The sequence below is a fragment of the Diplotaxodon limnothrissa genome, linkage group LG5 (genome assembly GCF_057381915.1).
Source record: "Diplotaxodon limnothrissa isolate DT_005_m linkage group LG5, D_limnothrissa_male_GT1.1, whole genome shotgun sequence".
Classification (NCBI taxonomy): domain Eukaryota; kingdom Metazoa; phylum Chordata; class Actinopteri; order Cichliformes; family Cichlidae; genus Diplotaxodon; species Diplotaxodon limnothrissa.
The window spans coordinates 8,043,090-8,060,739 of record NC_140600.1 but is presented as its reverse complement, the minus strand read 5'-3'; the positions used below and the strand labels follow the sequence as shown (position 1 = coordinate 8,060,739).

The 17,650-nt window shown below is 41.2% G+C and overlaps 1 protein-coding gene across 1 annotated transcript; it reads right to left on the bottom strand.

Moving 5' to 3' along the window:
* Window positions 1–1,556: 1,556 nt before the first annotated feature.
* Window positions 1,557–12,636, bottom strand: txnrd3 (thioredoxin reductase 3). Its single transcript, XM_085352998.1, has 16 exons — window positions 12,309–12,636; window positions 11,657–11,717; window positions 10,567–10,676; window positions 9,821–9,928; window positions 9,317–9,389; window positions 9,096–9,215; window positions 8,807–8,949; window positions 8,339–8,454; window positions 7,266–7,491; window positions 6,952–7,044; window positions 6,471–6,547; window positions 4,807–4,963; window positions 4,360–4,467; window positions 4,011–4,106; window positions 3,764–3,898; window positions 1,557–2,534 (listed from the first exon to the last, which is right to left on the bottom strand). Exons 1-16 carry the CDS (start codon window positions 12,423–12,425, stop codon window positions 2,466–2,468), a joined length of 1,809 nt encoding a protein of 602 aa, XP_085209124.1. The 5' UTR covers window positions 12,426–12,636; the 3' UTR covers window positions 1,557–2,465.
* Window positions 12,637–17,650: the final 5,014 nt, after the last annotated feature.

The window sequence follows — 17,650 nt, the reverse complement described above, 5'->3', positions numbered from 1 at the left end:
CAGGTAGAAGGAAGTCAGGGACATTTCAGCTCAGAAACCAACACCAGAAGCTTCACAGACCTTTAGAGAGGCCTCTGCCTTTGAGTGCTTTTGGCATAACAAACATCAGTGAATCACTGAGCTCACAACACTCCCTAAAACAAATGATTACCCGCCAAATAAAACTCATCAAAGCGCTCGTTGTCATGGCAGCCGTGCAGGTGACAGCGTTTTCAGATGTGAGCAGGTGAACCCAACAAAGGCTTCACACCAGCCTGGATGCTATTGATCACAACCGCCACCGAGGCTGAATAGTCCCACAGAAACCTGGAGGAAATGATGCTATTATCTCCCCGCGGCTCTCTGATGCAGGCCACATGAATAGGCTGACCACTTCAATGGGATGATGTTCATCTGGTGTACCTGTGTATATATGCAACACGCCAAACATCCGCCTCTGCTTACTTCAGCACCGAGACCACTGGAACTATGTGGTATGACATAAATAAATGGAAAACTGGACATTAACTCACAGAAAATATTTAATGAGTTCACTGCAAAAGAAAAATGTATAATTAACTGCATTTTTAAAACCATTATTATTAGCTTTACTATGTATTGCTACATTTTTGGAGTATTTACATAATTCATTCATTGCATTTTGACCACTATATGGTTTCCATGCAGGGTGAAACAAAGATGATTTAAGGGTGAAAGACTACATTCACCCTGGTTGGGGCTGGGTCTACTCTGGTGTAGCTGCCTGCCACCCTTGTGGCTGCTGGATGACCCCGGTCTTTTCTAGGTGGGTGCCACAATTGCCCCCTGCGGTGGGCTGTGGCTCCCCACACCTACTATTAAAAACTTAGATGGAGAAACCTTCTGAACACAAGCACACATGGTGTTTTTTCCCCAGCAGGTGATGAAGCAGATTTTCTGTTTTTTCTCTCCATCCCTCTTCTTCTATTAACTTCCTCTCAAACTTCTTTCCTGTTCACCAGTCTTGACTGTTCTGATTCCAATAATGCAAAATGAAATAAATCAAATATGACTATTAGTTGGACCAGGATAGCAAAAGCTGCAATGGTCTAACAGCTGTAAAGTCTGTTAACTTATGGATACTTCTTAAAATCAAAATTGTGTTCTCTCTTTTTTGAGCAGAAGGAAAAAAAGATGTTTGCTGATGGTACTGCCAGGCTAACATGCTTTTTTTTTTTTTTTTTTTAAATAATGACAAATTAAAAAGTGTGGTGTGCAACTGATCTAAAAGCAAAGTTTAACTACAATGCAAGAGATTTAAAGTCCCATTTTAACCAGTTCACACCATGTACACCAGTGTATTGCCAGTGTTGTGAATATCAGTCCAGTTAAATCCTATGACATTTACTAAGCAGCATATCCTTCAGCAGAAACACTATCAAGCACCGTATGACTAAGTAACTCGTACCTTTGTTTTTTTTTTTTTTACATTTATTACTCTTGAACTAAATGGAAATCTGTGAGCAGGCTCTGTGAGAATCCTGAAATCATTTCACACAAACTGGGTCACACAAGTCAAAGACAGATGAAACCTGAAGATAGACATGCCTTTATTTAACACTGAGTAGTCTCTACAAGTTCCACACAAACAAACAAGCCATTTATACAGATGAAATGTCGTCAACAGCAACGGGAGCGCCGTCTTCCAAACGACGCATGAGACAGCACAATGCAACAAGCAGTCATTAAATTACAAACTGAGCAAAAACACGACCAGAGCAATCCAGGTGGAAACTTGCCATTCGCTTATTTGAAACAGTCTCCAGGCTCTTGATGCATCACAGGTTTCTCTTGAAAACTCTGGTGCTTCCACAAAGCAAAGATAAATATTGACAAAGACATGTATATTCATATAAGTCAACTTATAAACCTGTACGAAGGATGTATGGAATGATGAAGGCATGGTGCTAACCTATGTACGCACCAGAATTGTGCATCCTTTCAAACGCTGGTAATGAGCCAATTTATAATAGATGAATCTGGGGGGTGGGGGGGTTGGACGAAGGGTTCGGGCCACCATCAGGTGCTTCTACAGAGGGACATCGATCCTTGCCCACCTAATTATTTGAGGTTACGGGTAAGGACGTCAAAAACAGCCCAAACACACACTCGGGAATGGTGTGTGTTTGGGCTTCTCCGAGAGTGACACGCTGGTGGGGCCCAATAGAAACATTAGCAGAGTAACCCCGCTGTTCAGCAGGCAGCTTTCACATCAGACTCCTTCAGCCAGAGCAGAAGACACGCAGATCTTCAGCCCTGACCATCTCCATTTACCTCGTAGCTCCCAGTCACACCGAGAGTTTTACGTTCAGGTGCTCCTGAGAAATAAATGCCCTGTAAAGGGAGGGGCTAGAGGTGAGGCTGAAGTTAAAGGTTGACTGGGAGTCAAGAGGAAAATGTTTAGTAGGGGAGTCTAATGTGAGAGCAGCCTGCTAAACATGCAGGGTTTAACCTCAGCAACCGGACTGTGTGATGTCTCCACCAGAGCTCCTGGTCACCTCCAGAGTGGTAAAGACCTAGAAGGTAAAGAGGACACAGGAACATAATTAACATCTTTAATGCCACAGGCATGTTCTCATTGGCTGAAAAGAAATTGTTCTTAGTTCCGTTTGTTTAGTCATCTACAGCCAAACATGAAACTTCACACCAGGCTGTCACATCAATGCACTGCGTTTGTTTCAGATGAACATATTTGGGCTAAACCGTCAGAAAATAGAAATACGATGTAAACCCATCAAACAAGAGGATCCTCAGCAGCCTAATGCACTGTCATTAGCACCAGCACGATTAACATAATGAATAATCATGTCCCCTAATTACACCAATTATTCCCAAGCATGCATCACCACACACACACACACACACACACACACACACACACAATATTCAAACAATTCAGACACTGATTGTTTAAGTTCTACACACGATGAATATCCTGTTCCAGCCCAAGATAAAAGTGTGAGACCACTAAAGAGACAGCAAGCACTTTAAACAAGCCGTCTATGGCTGCTCTTTGGACCTGGTGTCTTATCCTGGCTGTCTGATAGGACAACTGCAGACATACACAGCTTTCTTTCTGCCTTCAGCATATTTGCTGTGCAGTTTGTGTGCTAAAGGTAGCTCCAGTGTCATTTCCTGTTCTTACTGGCTTGATGAAAGTACTATTGCAACATGCTGTGGAAATTAACAGTTATTAGCTGTCATACTGGACCTGGAGTGGTTTGACACTGAACTGTGCGGTCTGCCTCAATGAAAAACTGATTCATTTTACCGTCATTAAAACTTTGTTGAAATTATAGAGAACAGAAGGAACTGAAAACACTGAAACGTTCATGACTCAAAACCGTGGAAAATAACTAAATAAAACAAAAAGGGGGAGAGGGCGGGAGACCGAGAGAGAGACAGGAGAAGAGAAAAAAAAAAAACCCACACCATTGACCTTTAGGTCAAGGTCACTGAGATTTAAACTTCAAGATTTTTAGTAGATATACTTGTGGTATCAATTTAAAAATCCTGTGTCGCCTTGTTCTCATATTCAGTTTGGTGTCCATGCCACCTGCCAACCCGGCAGGGTGGCGATAACTTTTACAGATGGCCCGGTTTGGACCGATTCTCGGATGCTGGCTACGTGTCTCCCCCCCCAAAAAAACAAACCCCATCCTAAATACATAAACGCAGGATCTAAGGCAGTCCACTAATACAGGAAGATACCCAAGTAAATAAAGTGGCAGCATTGTCTTTTTACCTCAGCACAGGTTGGGTGGATGCCAATGGTGGTGTCCAACTGTTCTTTGGTGACGCCACACTTCATGGCTGCACCGAAGCCCTGCGTCACCTCTCCTGCATTTGGTCCTAGGTAGTGGAAACCTATGACTCGATCCTGCAGTGTGGCATTAAAAAACAAAAACAAAAAACAAATCAGGAGCTCAGGCTGGTGGCTGCCACAGATTCAGGCACATTTGTCGGTTGCATTTTAGTTGCTCTGATCTTACGTTGTCTAGTTTGTTGCAGATGATCTTGGCGTAGCATTTGTTGTTGTCCCTGCCGGGCACGGTGAACTCCAGAGGCCAAAAGAGACTGTGATACACCTGAACATGAGACCAGAAACACATGAATGTAAAAGCTTCAAAACAAACGCAGTTCTGCGGTCCAACGTCAGCTCGCATTCACAGATGTACTGAAGAGTTTGTATGCCTGGAATAAAACACTAAACGCATGCATTTGCTTGATGGCAACCTGTGACAACCAAGTAAGTTAGAGACAGTTTCATTCAATGTGAAAGCAGCGACCAGAGCGCACAGTCAGCCGAGCCTCGTCTGTCATCAACAATTCAGCTGTTACCTCGAGGTTTTCCTCGCCGTAAAGCTCAATGGCTTTCTCCTCTGGCAGACCGCAGGAACCATACTCAAGCGGGGTGAAGACTGTGGTGGGAACATTGATGTAGTCACACTGCAAAAAACAGCATTTGGTTAGTGATTAACAAAATCTTGTTATGGAACACCAGATTCATCATCTGGAGCACAAAACACTCTGACCTTCTTTATGTCCTTCCCTTTCAATGGCTTACTTCAGATTTTAACACTATACCTCTTTAAAATAAGATTAGTCTTAATGGCACCTTAACATTCAGTTTCCATCCTACGAAACAGGTCTTTATGCACCTTAAATAGGTACTAAGAGACTGTTCAGACACTTTATGTCTGGTAGTATTGAGTTGGTTGTAGTTTAATGGACAAATAGATTTTAGAATGACAGTCAGAAATCATGACACAGTCACGTTGTACTTACTTTGACCGTTGATCCTCCGTAGAGGCGTCGGGCCAGCAGCTTGCCAGCCTGGATGGCTACAGGTGTCAGCTCCCACTTGCCTTCCAGAATGTCGCCAATAGCATGGATGTGGGGCACGTTGGTCTGCTCTTCATCATTCACAGGAATCTTTCCATTCCTGCAGGATGGGATCATCGAGCATACATTTAAGACTTTTATCCCGTTTTGTGACTTCAAATTAAATATCCGAGTGTTGAAGTTCAAAGTTAAGTGGGTGTAACAATAATAGAAAATTACACAATTTTAACTGTGAATAACAGATATTTTCTTTATAATAAATCTTTACAATAAGTCTGACATTGTGTAGATGACTGGGGACCGTTATAGAAAGCACCAAAAAGAGTTATACACTCAGCAAAAAGCCTGCAGGAAACAAGGTTAAAGAGCACCACACAGATAAACGTTTGTGTGTCAGTGACAAAGCAGAAATGGATAACTGGCTATGTGGTCATTCATACTTAGCAAAAAGGAGAAGCACACTTGTAGTAGTATCCAAATCACTGGCTACTGCCAGTGATTTGGATCTGCGCTGCGCAGGAGCAGAACAGCCACAGGCCCCTGAGCACAGAAGCCCTCTGGCTAACGCTGGGCTTCAACTAAAAATTGCTATGGTCATGAGACTCAGAACACTCTTTAAAGCTGGACTCATGCCGTCTTAATCCCTACAGGCCTCACAACACAGGCTCAGCCATTCAGTTATTCACACAAGAGTGGAAAGAAAGCCTTATAGAAAACACTGCATTTCTATGCTGGTATCAACAGCATCAATAATGACCTGCAGGAGGTGTCAGTCTGTAAGAATGTTTTTCCAAACCTAATTTTATACTTTTACTCTTTCAAAAACAAACAAACAAACAAGCGAACTCAGAACAGAAAGCCTTTTTTTAATATAGATACTTCCTTTGTTCTGTCACTTAATACCAATGTGATTTACAGCAGTGTTCTCATCTTACCCACAAGCCACCCCTCACCTCCCCACCAAATTCCCCCAACACTCACACCAGGCAGAGAGCCCTGAGCAGCAAGAACTGCTGAATCACTGTGACTGTACTGCGAGTATTAAAGGGACAGGGGAACACACGTACAAGCACTCTGAGAGCAAATCAAGCCAGCTCACCCTGGGCGGTGTTTACTTTTAATTGTATTTTCTGTATATTCACTGTGTTTTCTCTGGTCTTCAAGAAGTTTGCAGTGGACTAAAATATTATACTACAGTATATTTCTATCTCATTCCAAGAAACACATTTTGGGGCCAATTGGACAGAAAGACAGATGTGAAATGTAAATGTGAGGTCAAAGGTCAAGTCTCACATGATATTTGGATGCAGACTTTAAAAATAGTTTTAAAGATGACATTTTATGAAAGTTTGATCTCATTTGACCTTGAAGGAGAGGCCAGAGGTCAAATGTGACAGGCTAATACCATATAAAGATTTTAAAATTTCCATGTGTTGGCAATACACACCAGATTGTCACAATCATAGTTTCTCAGACCACGACCCCACTCTACATGCCTACAGAAGCCACAAAAAAGTTTGACCTATCAAGTTTAATGATGATTTAATGACACGTGCAAATACACCCGAAACATGGCCTCCTCGGCAGTAACAACATACTGAACTTACTTTGGGTTGACTTTGACTCCTGCCTTATCCAGGCCGAGCTTGTCTGTGCATGCGTCTCGGCCCACTGCGATCAACACCTGAAGAACAAAAACCCCAGCTTGTTAGCTTTAATGCAGTGTGATATTAATCCTTTGTCATTGCCAATTGTTCCAGAGACATGGCATCTTCTCAACACTAACATGACAGCTGATGATTACATGGCAGTATCTCAACATATCACAGATTATGTAAAATCATCATATCTTTGGTTTAGTTAAACTGTAAAAATGGGGGTTTAAAAAAAAAGAAAAAGAGAGAAAAGTACCCTAAACACTACGGAGCGCGATTAATATTAAAGTGACCACAGAATAGTGATTATTGCAACACTAAATGTAGTTTCTTTCACAGAAATAAGCTGTGAGAGAAACCGTTTACTCTTTTGGCGGAAATACATGACGACGGAGCAGAGAGAGGGGTGAAGGAAAACCGAAGCGATACATACAGTGTTGTACTCTCCCTCGATGATCTCGTCGGTTTCTGTGGACTTGGCGGTCACCTTCAGCCTGCCAGGAGTTCCTGCTTCAAGCTCCTCTATCTGACACATAATTTAAGAGAAAAGGCTTAAAACATCATTCATCTATATGCTGATCAGAGTCTGACCACCTCCTGCGTTCACTATAAATCAAAGGCTTTTAATGTTGACCTATTAAGCACATGACCTGACAACATTAAAGATTACAGCTATTACCATTGCATGTAGGCATACTCCGAGATCAATAAGCTAAATCACAAACAGCAGGTTGTGTTCACGCTCACCTTTGTGGGTACATATTTACGGAGGAACTTGACACCGTGCCCCTCCATGTGTTCACCAGCGCGGTTGGCCATGTCCTGGTCGAAGCCCCTCAGCAGGATGGACCGTACCATGACGGTGACGTCGAGCCCGAGACCGGCCAGAAAGCCGCCACACTCCAAAGCCACATAGGACGCTCCGATCACCAGAGTTTTCCCCGGGCAGTAAGGCAATGAGAAGAGGTCATCACTGTGAAAACAAAACAAACAAACAAAAACAAGGTGAGGTTAAAGCAGGTTTTTGTGCAGCTAGTTTTGCATACAAAGAATTTAGCAGGTGTGACACTTGCTTCTGCTGATCTAGACCTTCAGGATATTTTTTCTTTTTACCTCACAGGGTATGGAGAGATGCTGTCTAATACTTATTTAAAGCCTTGAGCCACACTGTGGATTATTTAATAGAACAAGGTTCATGATGTTGCTCAGTGCTGCCCTGCACTCTGCTCCTACAAGCTGGTCACTCAAAATTTTAATTCATTTCTTTTTTTCAAAGATTTTCAAATAATTAAATATTTCATGTCACAACAAACAAATCCAACCATATCCCGTATTACTGCTTATCCTGTTTTCAGGTGTGAGCTATAGGATGTGTAGCTTAATTTCAGTAGCTGACAACAAAAGTACCAAATCTGGCTGACTGTCCAACAACAGCTGTGAGATCCGAAGAGAATCCCCGAATAAACCCTACCAAGCCCAGGCTTGTTTCTTACATTGTTCAGACAGCTCTGGTTTAAGACCTTGTGGAATAAATGAGCCTCTCTGCCAAGACAGGAGCATAATCGTCAAAGACACCTGAGGATAATCTCACGTCAGCATTCACAGAGCAGGCAGACAGACGGCTGCTCTGAGGCACAACAACCTGCTGGATCACTAAAGGGCAGGTTTGTTTTCAGAGATCACACCTTAAGGAAGTGACACTTATTTCAGCCATGAACCCATCCACTGGTCTAAAAAGGAGCTCTGGGTGGAGCTTCAGTCACTCACACACATTATAACATAAATTGTCAGATTCTGTGTACTCTGCACGGTGCTGTCACCTGGTGATGCAATACTCCTTGTCTCCGGGAATGCCCAGGTAACGTGGCCTCTCACCCGTAGCCAAAACAAACTTGGCTCCTGTGTAGAACGTCTCCTTCCCTCGTTTGTTTGTAGCCTGTCAGGAAACACAAACAGATATTTTGACACACATGCAACATAACAGGAAGCTTTTTCAATGTAGTGGATGTTTCTGAAACATCTGCTTTTTGTGCAACTAGTGAGGTGATTGCAACGACAGCAACAACTTCTAAACACCGATAAGTATTTTTGAAAAGCCTGTTTAGGACACAAAAATAACAGTTAATTCAACAGGATGATTTCAAAGCTGACAGCTTATACAGATTAGTAACAGGTTGCGAGATGGTAACATGAGCAAGCAGAGAACGAAGACTTTATTAAGTTATGAAACGACTAAACCTCTGCATGACTTTATTGAAGATTCATTTTCATTGAAAGCAGTCGGTTACCTTGATTTTGTGTGGTTCCACAAACTCTGCATAGGTATTGACATAGTTGACATTCTTGTCCCTCAGTGATACCCTGTAGCCCCAGTTCAGGGAGCCAATGTAGTTGTTAACAGCAGTCTTCATCGTGTCCCAGTTGTGTTTCACTGAAGACAGAAACAGACACTCATCAGTAGAAGCAGTTGAAAGACTACGGGGTGCCTCCTAAATGGGCTCGCCTCCGATTTACCACGGCAAGCTGGTGTGATGTCACCCCTGCGTGACCTCCTGGGTCGGTCCCCTGAGCCCTCACCTGTCTCATCAAACTCCCAGCCGAACTTGCGCGCGTCCTGCATGGCCGTGGACAGCAAGGCCGTCTGGTGCATCAGCTTCTTGGGAATGCAGCCTACGTTCACACACGTTCCTCCAAGACCTGATCGTCACAGCCAGAGCACAGCAAAACTGTCGTTTAGCAGCCACTACAGATCCAGACAAACCCTGCGTCAAAAGTCTTACTAAAAGGAAGTATCATACCCCAAGTGGTTCCTTTTGGTGTGGGCACAACGTAGTCCAACACCATGACCTTCTTCCCCAGTGCAGCAGCTTCCTGTTGTTAAAAGATTATATCTTACTGCTGTGTTGCACAGTTTTATGGAGCAAACAGAAGTGGTGTAAGTGAATTACATCATCAGCAATAGTTTCACACTAGTTCTGAGAAATCACCAACCACCACAGATCAAGAACCACCTTGCACTATATTTCATTATGATAACACATTTTAGCCTTTCACAGGTTTCTGTTTTCCTGTCATTTACACTAGTACTCTAGTTTCTGTCCTGTGCCCTGTTTATCATACAAGTGTGTGAAAATCTCACTAACAATCCTCCCAAAGACAAAAGCCTGCAAATGTCTGAAATTCTGCCAGTGACCAAAGTTACAGCTGCACCCCCACACAAGTACAAAAGCACGGCTGTCTGTGGGATCCCCAGTTCACACAAAGCAGTCAAATCAGAGCTAAATACTGAATTCTGACATCACCTTCGAGCAGGCCAAGCCTCCAGAGCCGCCTCCGATGACGATCAGGTCGTAGTCGTAGTCTTCATTATCGCCGTTAAGCAGCTGCTGCAGGCTGCCGTCTTTATGGGCCTGACACAAACAGCAACACAACGTTTGTTACTGTAGCACTTAGCAATGCTAATCATTTCAAACAAAAACAAACAAACAAAGGGTACACTGAGCTTTTTCATACTAGATGTTGCTATTAACAGATATCCCAGTCCAAGTCAGATATTAGCACTGCCACCCATTATCTGACGTGGATTCGTATCAGCAGTGTGTTAAGCGAGAGGTAAATTTTGCCATTCAAGTCTCCAGGGGATGCTACCGGTCGGGATAATATTATTATTTACAAGTAACTAGGTCTACAAAGATTAGCTGCAGCCATTTTACTGAATGTTTCTGAATATTTTCATTAAAGATTTTAAACAGTGGTGTTTTTTTTCTATTTCTTTTTCCTGCAGCTGTATGAAGTGTATGAGACGACATAGCCCACCCTGTTCATGCACCCCTGATGGAATAATCACCATAAACCTTTTTCTTTTTTACATTTTCAATGAGTTTCTCACAGCTTGGCTTAGTGGCATCATACACTGACAACCACATGGTTTGTTTTCACCTCTTTCCAGTTGTGACAAAAACAACCAACCCATTTCTGTTATGAGAAGAGGCAAGTTACAAGAAAAAACAAGTTACATCTGAGCTGCAAGACGACTTTCATTGCTTACCTGTAATGTTTTGTCACAGCCACCGATGTGCTTCTTGTTGATGAAAACGTTAGGAACCGTTTTCTGTCCGGTCATCTCAAGCAGCATCTCCTGGTAGCTTGTCCCATTATCTGAAGGGGGGGGGGGCAAGTTTTTCACATGCTGAAACTTAGCCATGCATTGTGCGTTTATACCATCTTTGATGTGCAAATGAAATACAAATAACAAAAGGGAAGGGTAACCCTGGAATGTGTACTGCTGTAATAAACACTTTCCTTAGCTGATCCTGTGCTGACTTTTACTGCACGTTATGATCAATTATAGCCTCTGGTAATTAAGTTTGTTAGGTTTTCCACTGACTAACGTTTAACATCCACCACGTGCAACCCACCTCTAGCATTAAACCTTGGTAATTAACTCAGCAAGACAGGAGCAGTGAGGTACGAGTGCACTGAGATAATGGCACAGGGCCATCTTCGGTGAATGACTCAGCACATTTTGTGCTTTTGCAAAGACAGCCCAGACCGTGAACCAGTATAGGACAACGTTTCCGATATGTGAACAGAAAACCGAATTAACTACTGTAAAAATTTTATATTAAATTAGGGGCTTTGAAACTGACAGCACAAAGCAAAATGTACATTAAACAGGAAGAGGCTTTCAACAGACAAACTAGAAACATGGGCCTTAAACAAGCAGCTGGACTGTCATGAGTGAATTATTAAAAACCTACACTAAAATGTTAGCATAGCTAATAAAGCAAACAATAAACATGTATTGCTTTAGTTATACCAGGTCACAGACAAAGATGGTCACTCCCCTGTTTATACCTGCCTCTTTGTAACTTATTTGCTGTAAGAAGTGAAACATTTGTTTTGCTCAAAGTAATCTGCAGTTTTAAGCCTTTAAATGGAAAACTTGATACAACACTATAGCTAACTATAAAGCACTTACTTTACAATACTCCCAGCTGTTTTTTTATATAGTCATTCGCGATCTGAATAATACACATAAAGCTACTTATGGGCAGCCACGGAGTGTAACAGCTGCTGACAAACACATTAAATATCCCTCACAGCGGCTATCAGTTACCTCACAATGCTCGTCTTACCCATAAGATCCAGCTCCACCACATTGCACTCGACTTGCAGTTCTTTGAACAAGTCTTTCACCTGAAAACACAAATAAGGTAAAAGATTAATCCTACATCAAACGCACACAAACTTGTCCACACGTTAGAACATTTTCATACTAACAAATATGTCATCTTGTAACTGTCAGGTAAGCCTTTGTGTCCAGGTTATGGCGGCAGAAGGCAGCATTTTAAAAATGGGAGAAAAGTATGAGTTTTAAATAAATTAGCGCAGCTTTTTAAATACAGTGCGTTCAGAATTTACAGCACATTGTAGCGAATCACTAGCAGAGTTAACTAAGAACAATACGATATGTAAAGCTGACTTTTCAAGGAGCTCGTTCAGAGGCGGCTAAAGCGTCCCAGGCTTAAATATATAACACTGGATATTTATCTTCCGCCATTGTTGACCTAACGTAAATTACATTAAAGGCTATGCTGTTCGGTTTTGTTTTTGTCATTTAGCGAGCTTATGCGTAATAGTAAAGTTCTAGCCACCAAAGTTGATGACTGTACTAACGCAGCAAGGCCAAACCAGCAATTAGACCAAGCCCGTGTACTTCGCGGGAGAAGGTGGAAGTTTCTGACCGGCGCGGAGCCTCTACCGCCTACGACAAACTAAACGCCTTACCTTTACACAAAATGGGCAGTAGCTTTTGCTGAACACAATCACTTGATTGGAGTCGATAAGCGCTTGTATCTGAGATTTGAGTTCCTTCTTCCCACTGTCATTTTCGACGGGAGGCATTTTCGGATATTTCCGTCTGCCTGAGCAGGGCAAGCTTAGGTAGACGGCTGGCTACGGCTGGTGAAAAAAAACCGAACAAACCGCCTCTCTCTGTACAAACTCGAGAACAGATCTAAATCTCTTGAGTCTGTTTCCCAGAGAAAGTACTTCTAAAAAATATACTCGAGCCGCGGGTCTATCCCGGATCTACTCCCTTTGCTGTCAGCAGCTAGTCTACCAACCGCGCCAAACGTCTTTTACTATTTCTTGTCTCGTTACGGTGGGTGCGCTCGATCTGAGTCACCGCGCTCACCGTGAGCTCCCTTGGTAATCACTACGGGCAGGAAGAACCCCTCCCGCTCGGGAAACCTCGTGCTATAAAACGCATCTAACTATAAACGTCACAGGGTCGGCTAATTACCTGCCGTAAAGTACAAGAACTGTTATGCAATCAAAATATTCCGCTTAAAATAAAGTATTTTAGAATTAAACGCGCATCTACGTAAAAAATAAGTAGCAACTGTCAGTTAAGGGGACGCTAACACAAGTTGGGGGCCTACAGGCGTCTCCGGAAGACAGCTAATCCTAATTCAAGACAGGAGTGAATTGAAGAGGAGCTGTACAGGAATGTACTGATGTATTGTTGACGTTTGACAGCAACAGAAAGCTAAGTTGACAACCGTGTGAGCCCCTAGCCCCTGAGTATTTCAGCAGTATTGTGAATATTACTTGTCTAATTGTGGGTCCTGTAACGCTTACAGGCTGGTGTCTACCGCCATCTGCTGGTAAGTGTGTCACAGGTACATTTTCGCCGTAATAATTTTCCAGGTTCTTCCTTCTTAAACGGGCTATTCCTTCCTTTTGTCACAACTTCCTATGGCAAACTCCAGATGTCCACTCTGTAGCACAATTTCTGTTAAAAGTTCAGTAACCCTAATAATAAAACGTCATGTCTTAAATACACTTTAATTTAAAATAATAAAAACTACGTAAACCAATATTAATACAAATGTTTTTCTCTCGATTTTTTTGGTTTCTGAAGAAAGAACATAGACAAGATGATAGATTGATAAAGACATGCATAAACCAATATTTCAATTTTGTATTATTCATATATGGTATTCACCAAACCATAACAACAGTCGGCTCAGGGTGTTTTATACTGTAAGGTTAAGATCCTACAATAGTATAGAAGCAACATAGAAAACCTCAACAATCAAATGGCCCTCTATGAGCAAGCACTTGGTGACAGTGGGAAGGAAAAAATCATTTTAACAGGAAGAAACCTCAATTAGAAACAGACTCAGGGAGGGGTGGGCATCTGCTGTGATTGGTTGGGAGTGATGAGAGGAACCAGAGATTGATAATAGCAGCAGGCCAAGACTATTGCAGCATAACTAAGGGAGGATTCGGTGTCACCTGATCCACCCCTAACTATATGCTTTAGCAAAAAGGAAAGTGTTAAGCCTAATCTTAAAAGTAGAGAGACTATCTAACTCATAAAGGCAAAATGGGAGCCTGGAAGCTGAAGCCTCTGCCTGTGAATTCACTTTCAAATAAGCCCATTGTGTCATTTTTGTTTAACATTCACAATAAAAGTCATAAGCTGGTCAAAAATGACTTCATGTTATTTTTTATAGGGGGTGGCTGCAGATCAGCCACTAATCAGAAGGTCAGTGGTTCGATCCCAGGCTGCCTCCTGGCTGCATGGCAAATATCCTTGGGCAAGATACTAACCCCATGTTTGCTGCTGGTGGTGGTCAGAGGGCCTGGTGGCGCCAGTGTCCTCTGTCAGTGCACCCCAGGGCAGCTGTGGCTACAACATAGCTTGCCATCACCTGTGTGTGAATGACTGAATGTAGTGTAAAGCGCTTTGGGGTCCTTAGGGACTAAGTAAAGTGCTATACAAATGCAGGCCATTTACCATTTATAGTATAGTGTTACTGGAGGCTAAAGTAATGCCATTTAGACCAAGTATCTAGTTAGAGACCGTATTTATAAGATTTTTAGGACAGAGTACAAGGACCTCAGTTTAATCTAAATTTAGGGGCAGGAAATTAGAGGTCATCCAGGTCCTTATGTCTTTAAGACATTCCTGCTTTTAACTAATTAGTGTGTGTCATTTGGCTTCATGCATAGATAAAGTCGGGTATCATTTGCATAGCAGATGCCTTGCATTGAAGGAATCTTATTTTTTTTTGGTACCGGTAATGGTTTTATTTTGTTGTATTTATGTATTTATAATATTGTCGGACATAAACCAGTCTGTGGCGCAAAAAAGGTTGGAGACTGCTGGTCTAAGGCACAGATGTCAAACTCCAGTCCCCGAGGGCCGGTGTCCTGAAATTTTTACATGTGTCCCTGCCGCAACACCTGAATAAAATTAGTAGGTCATTAGCAAGACTCTATAGAAAGTCAATAGCATACAATCAAGTGTATAGAGTCTTGCTAATGACCTACTAATTTTATTCAGGTGTGTTGCGGCAGGGACATAAAGAAAAGTTTCAGGACACCGGCCCTCGGGGACTGGAGTTTGACACCTGTGGTCTAAGGGAGGCATGTATTATGTAAACAGAATTGGACCTAGCGCAGGATAATTTTTCTGTGTGAAGAAAACTCTTCATTTACATGAACAAATCAGAATTTTTTCGATCGATATGAGTCAAACCACTACAGTGCAGCACCTCAATAATGTGGAAAGCTGCACTGAGGTCTAAAAAGAGAAGCACATAGATGAGTCCACTGTCAGAGGCCATAAGAAGATCACTTATAACCTTCACTAATGCTGTTTCTGTGCTGTGAAGAACTGAAACTTTTTAAATAAACCATTCATCTGCAGATGATCAGTTAGCGGTTTTATACAAATTAGGGCTACATTAAGAAAAAATATACATATTATTGATCATTTTGAGAAAAAAGTCAAAAAAGTGTGGAGGTTACAGTTGCTTCAAGCCAAAACTGTCTGCTATACAATCTACAGAATGGTTTGTGTAGATGAGTTACTGAAACAATTTGATCAGTTGTCTTGTGACACAGCATACATCCTCTTTAGTGTATGAGGGTGTAACCATCGATATCCTTGCATCTCTCCACTGTCAGACATTTCATTTTGTACAAATCAGCTCTTCCACATCTGATCCGATGCAGCTTTCTGGAGCATCTTTCCAGTCCCCATACTGATTACAACACTATGTTTATGTGCTAAAAGAGAAATCATTTCCTTGTAACTAAAACTATTCTGAAATACAATCTTACTAATTCATCTATAGAAGGCATTTTTAGAGGGTACAGCAACCACACCAGTTTGCTTTGAAATAAGTATAATCTCCACATTTTTCTCAAAATGATCAATAATATATTTATTTCTCTTAATTTGGCCCTAATAGTCCACAGTAGTTTTACAACTACTCTTTCAAGAATTTTTGAGATAAAAGGAAGTTTGGAGATTGGCCTATAGCTGGGATAGTTGGATCAAGTGATGGATTTTTAAGAAATATTTTAAGGCTTATGGTGTTTACCTGTGAGTCACTAACCCAACAACAGATGTTTTTGTTTCTCCAGGACCTGCCAAAATGTCCCCAAAAGGCAGAAACATCCACCCTACAATAACTCTAAACAAACCTTCTGTCCACATGAAGTTAGAAGGAACTTTTAATCACTTAGCAGTGAAATAAATCACCTCCTCACTCTAATGCACACTATAGCTACTTGTCCTCATCTTAACCTAAAACTAACTTTACATGATTGATACATGTTTTTCACTGAGGTCTGTCCCAACAAAATGAATGAGTAATACAAGTACACACACACACCTATAAGTTGCTGCACTGGTATGTGGTTACGACTGTATTTCCCCAGTACGACCACACCTTTGTTAAAGCATGGCAATAAACCATTAACATGTAACATCCAGATACTGGATAGTAGGACGAATGTATAACAAGTTTTGGTGACATTTATTCATACACTATTACATTTATTTTTGTACATGTGAGATATTCATATAATATTAATTAATTAATAATTAGATATGTTAAGTTACAGCTAGATGAAGCTAAAATATTATACAAAGTAACTAAAATGAGCCTATCACCATCCCCATCAAGATAGCAAAATATGGAGCCAGTAAAACTTGATCTACTGCCCACACTTCATGTGTTCACAGAGTTTCCCAGAATTTGTACTTTCTTCATAATCTTCATCACAAACAGAATAAGAAATAAATGAGGACAGCAGGGTTAACAATAGTTCCCAAATAGCTTTAAAGTTCCCTAAAGGTCTAATTAAACAGCCTTCTGTGAATATTAGCTGAATTTAACAATCAGCCGTGATTGTCTGACCTTGTTCTGTTATTATGCTGTAGGATGTATCATAACATATTAGTCATAGTGTCAAGAAGGAGATGTGTCAATAGCTTCCTATCAGAAAACGTGTTAGGAAGTCAGAGCAGTTTCCAGGAATCCTTTTTTTTTAAAATAGGGAGAGTTGATTGCCTGGAATAACTGTCGTGCAAAGTGTTTAAACAGGCATTGATGTTCTTTGCTGAAATAAAAATACATAGTACTGGATTGGGTTTATTGATTACTTATGTACCATGTTATAATGTAGATATAGAGGATTTATATTTTTAAAAGGTGCAAAATAATAAGCAGTTAAATATAAATCTGACTGAGATGCTTTGCCATAAACTTAAACAGACCGTTCATGCTTGCAAAATCTCAAATGTGGCTGAAACCAGTTCTGCAAAAAAGAGCATTGTGGACAACTAATTGCCAGTTAATGCAAAAACTTGACTGGACTTCAAGACCGTCATTAGGTTTAGGAGGAATTTCTTTTTCCCATAGGATCAGGTAAGTTTGGATAACTTTTTCCCCTTAATAAATAAAATCATTTAAGAACTGTATTTTAACTTGGGTTATCTTTGTCTAATCTTAAAATGTATTTGATAATCTGGAGCATGTAAGTGTGACTAATATGCAAAAAAGGAAGGAGGTGAATATTTTTTTACTGCATTGTATGTAAGCTAATAACAAAGAAGTTTGTGAAAACAGAACAACTTATTCGCATTTAAGTAGAAATGTGAAAACACCAGCTGGATGAAACATGTAATTATGGAAAATATTCAAAGTATTGTCATTTTAAAAAGATTTAAAGTTACAATGTCTAAAATATCACCACTAGATGTCAGCAGATTGCAGCTGAATTCTGTTTTACCACTTCCCAATTCAAGCGTACAATGATGTTTT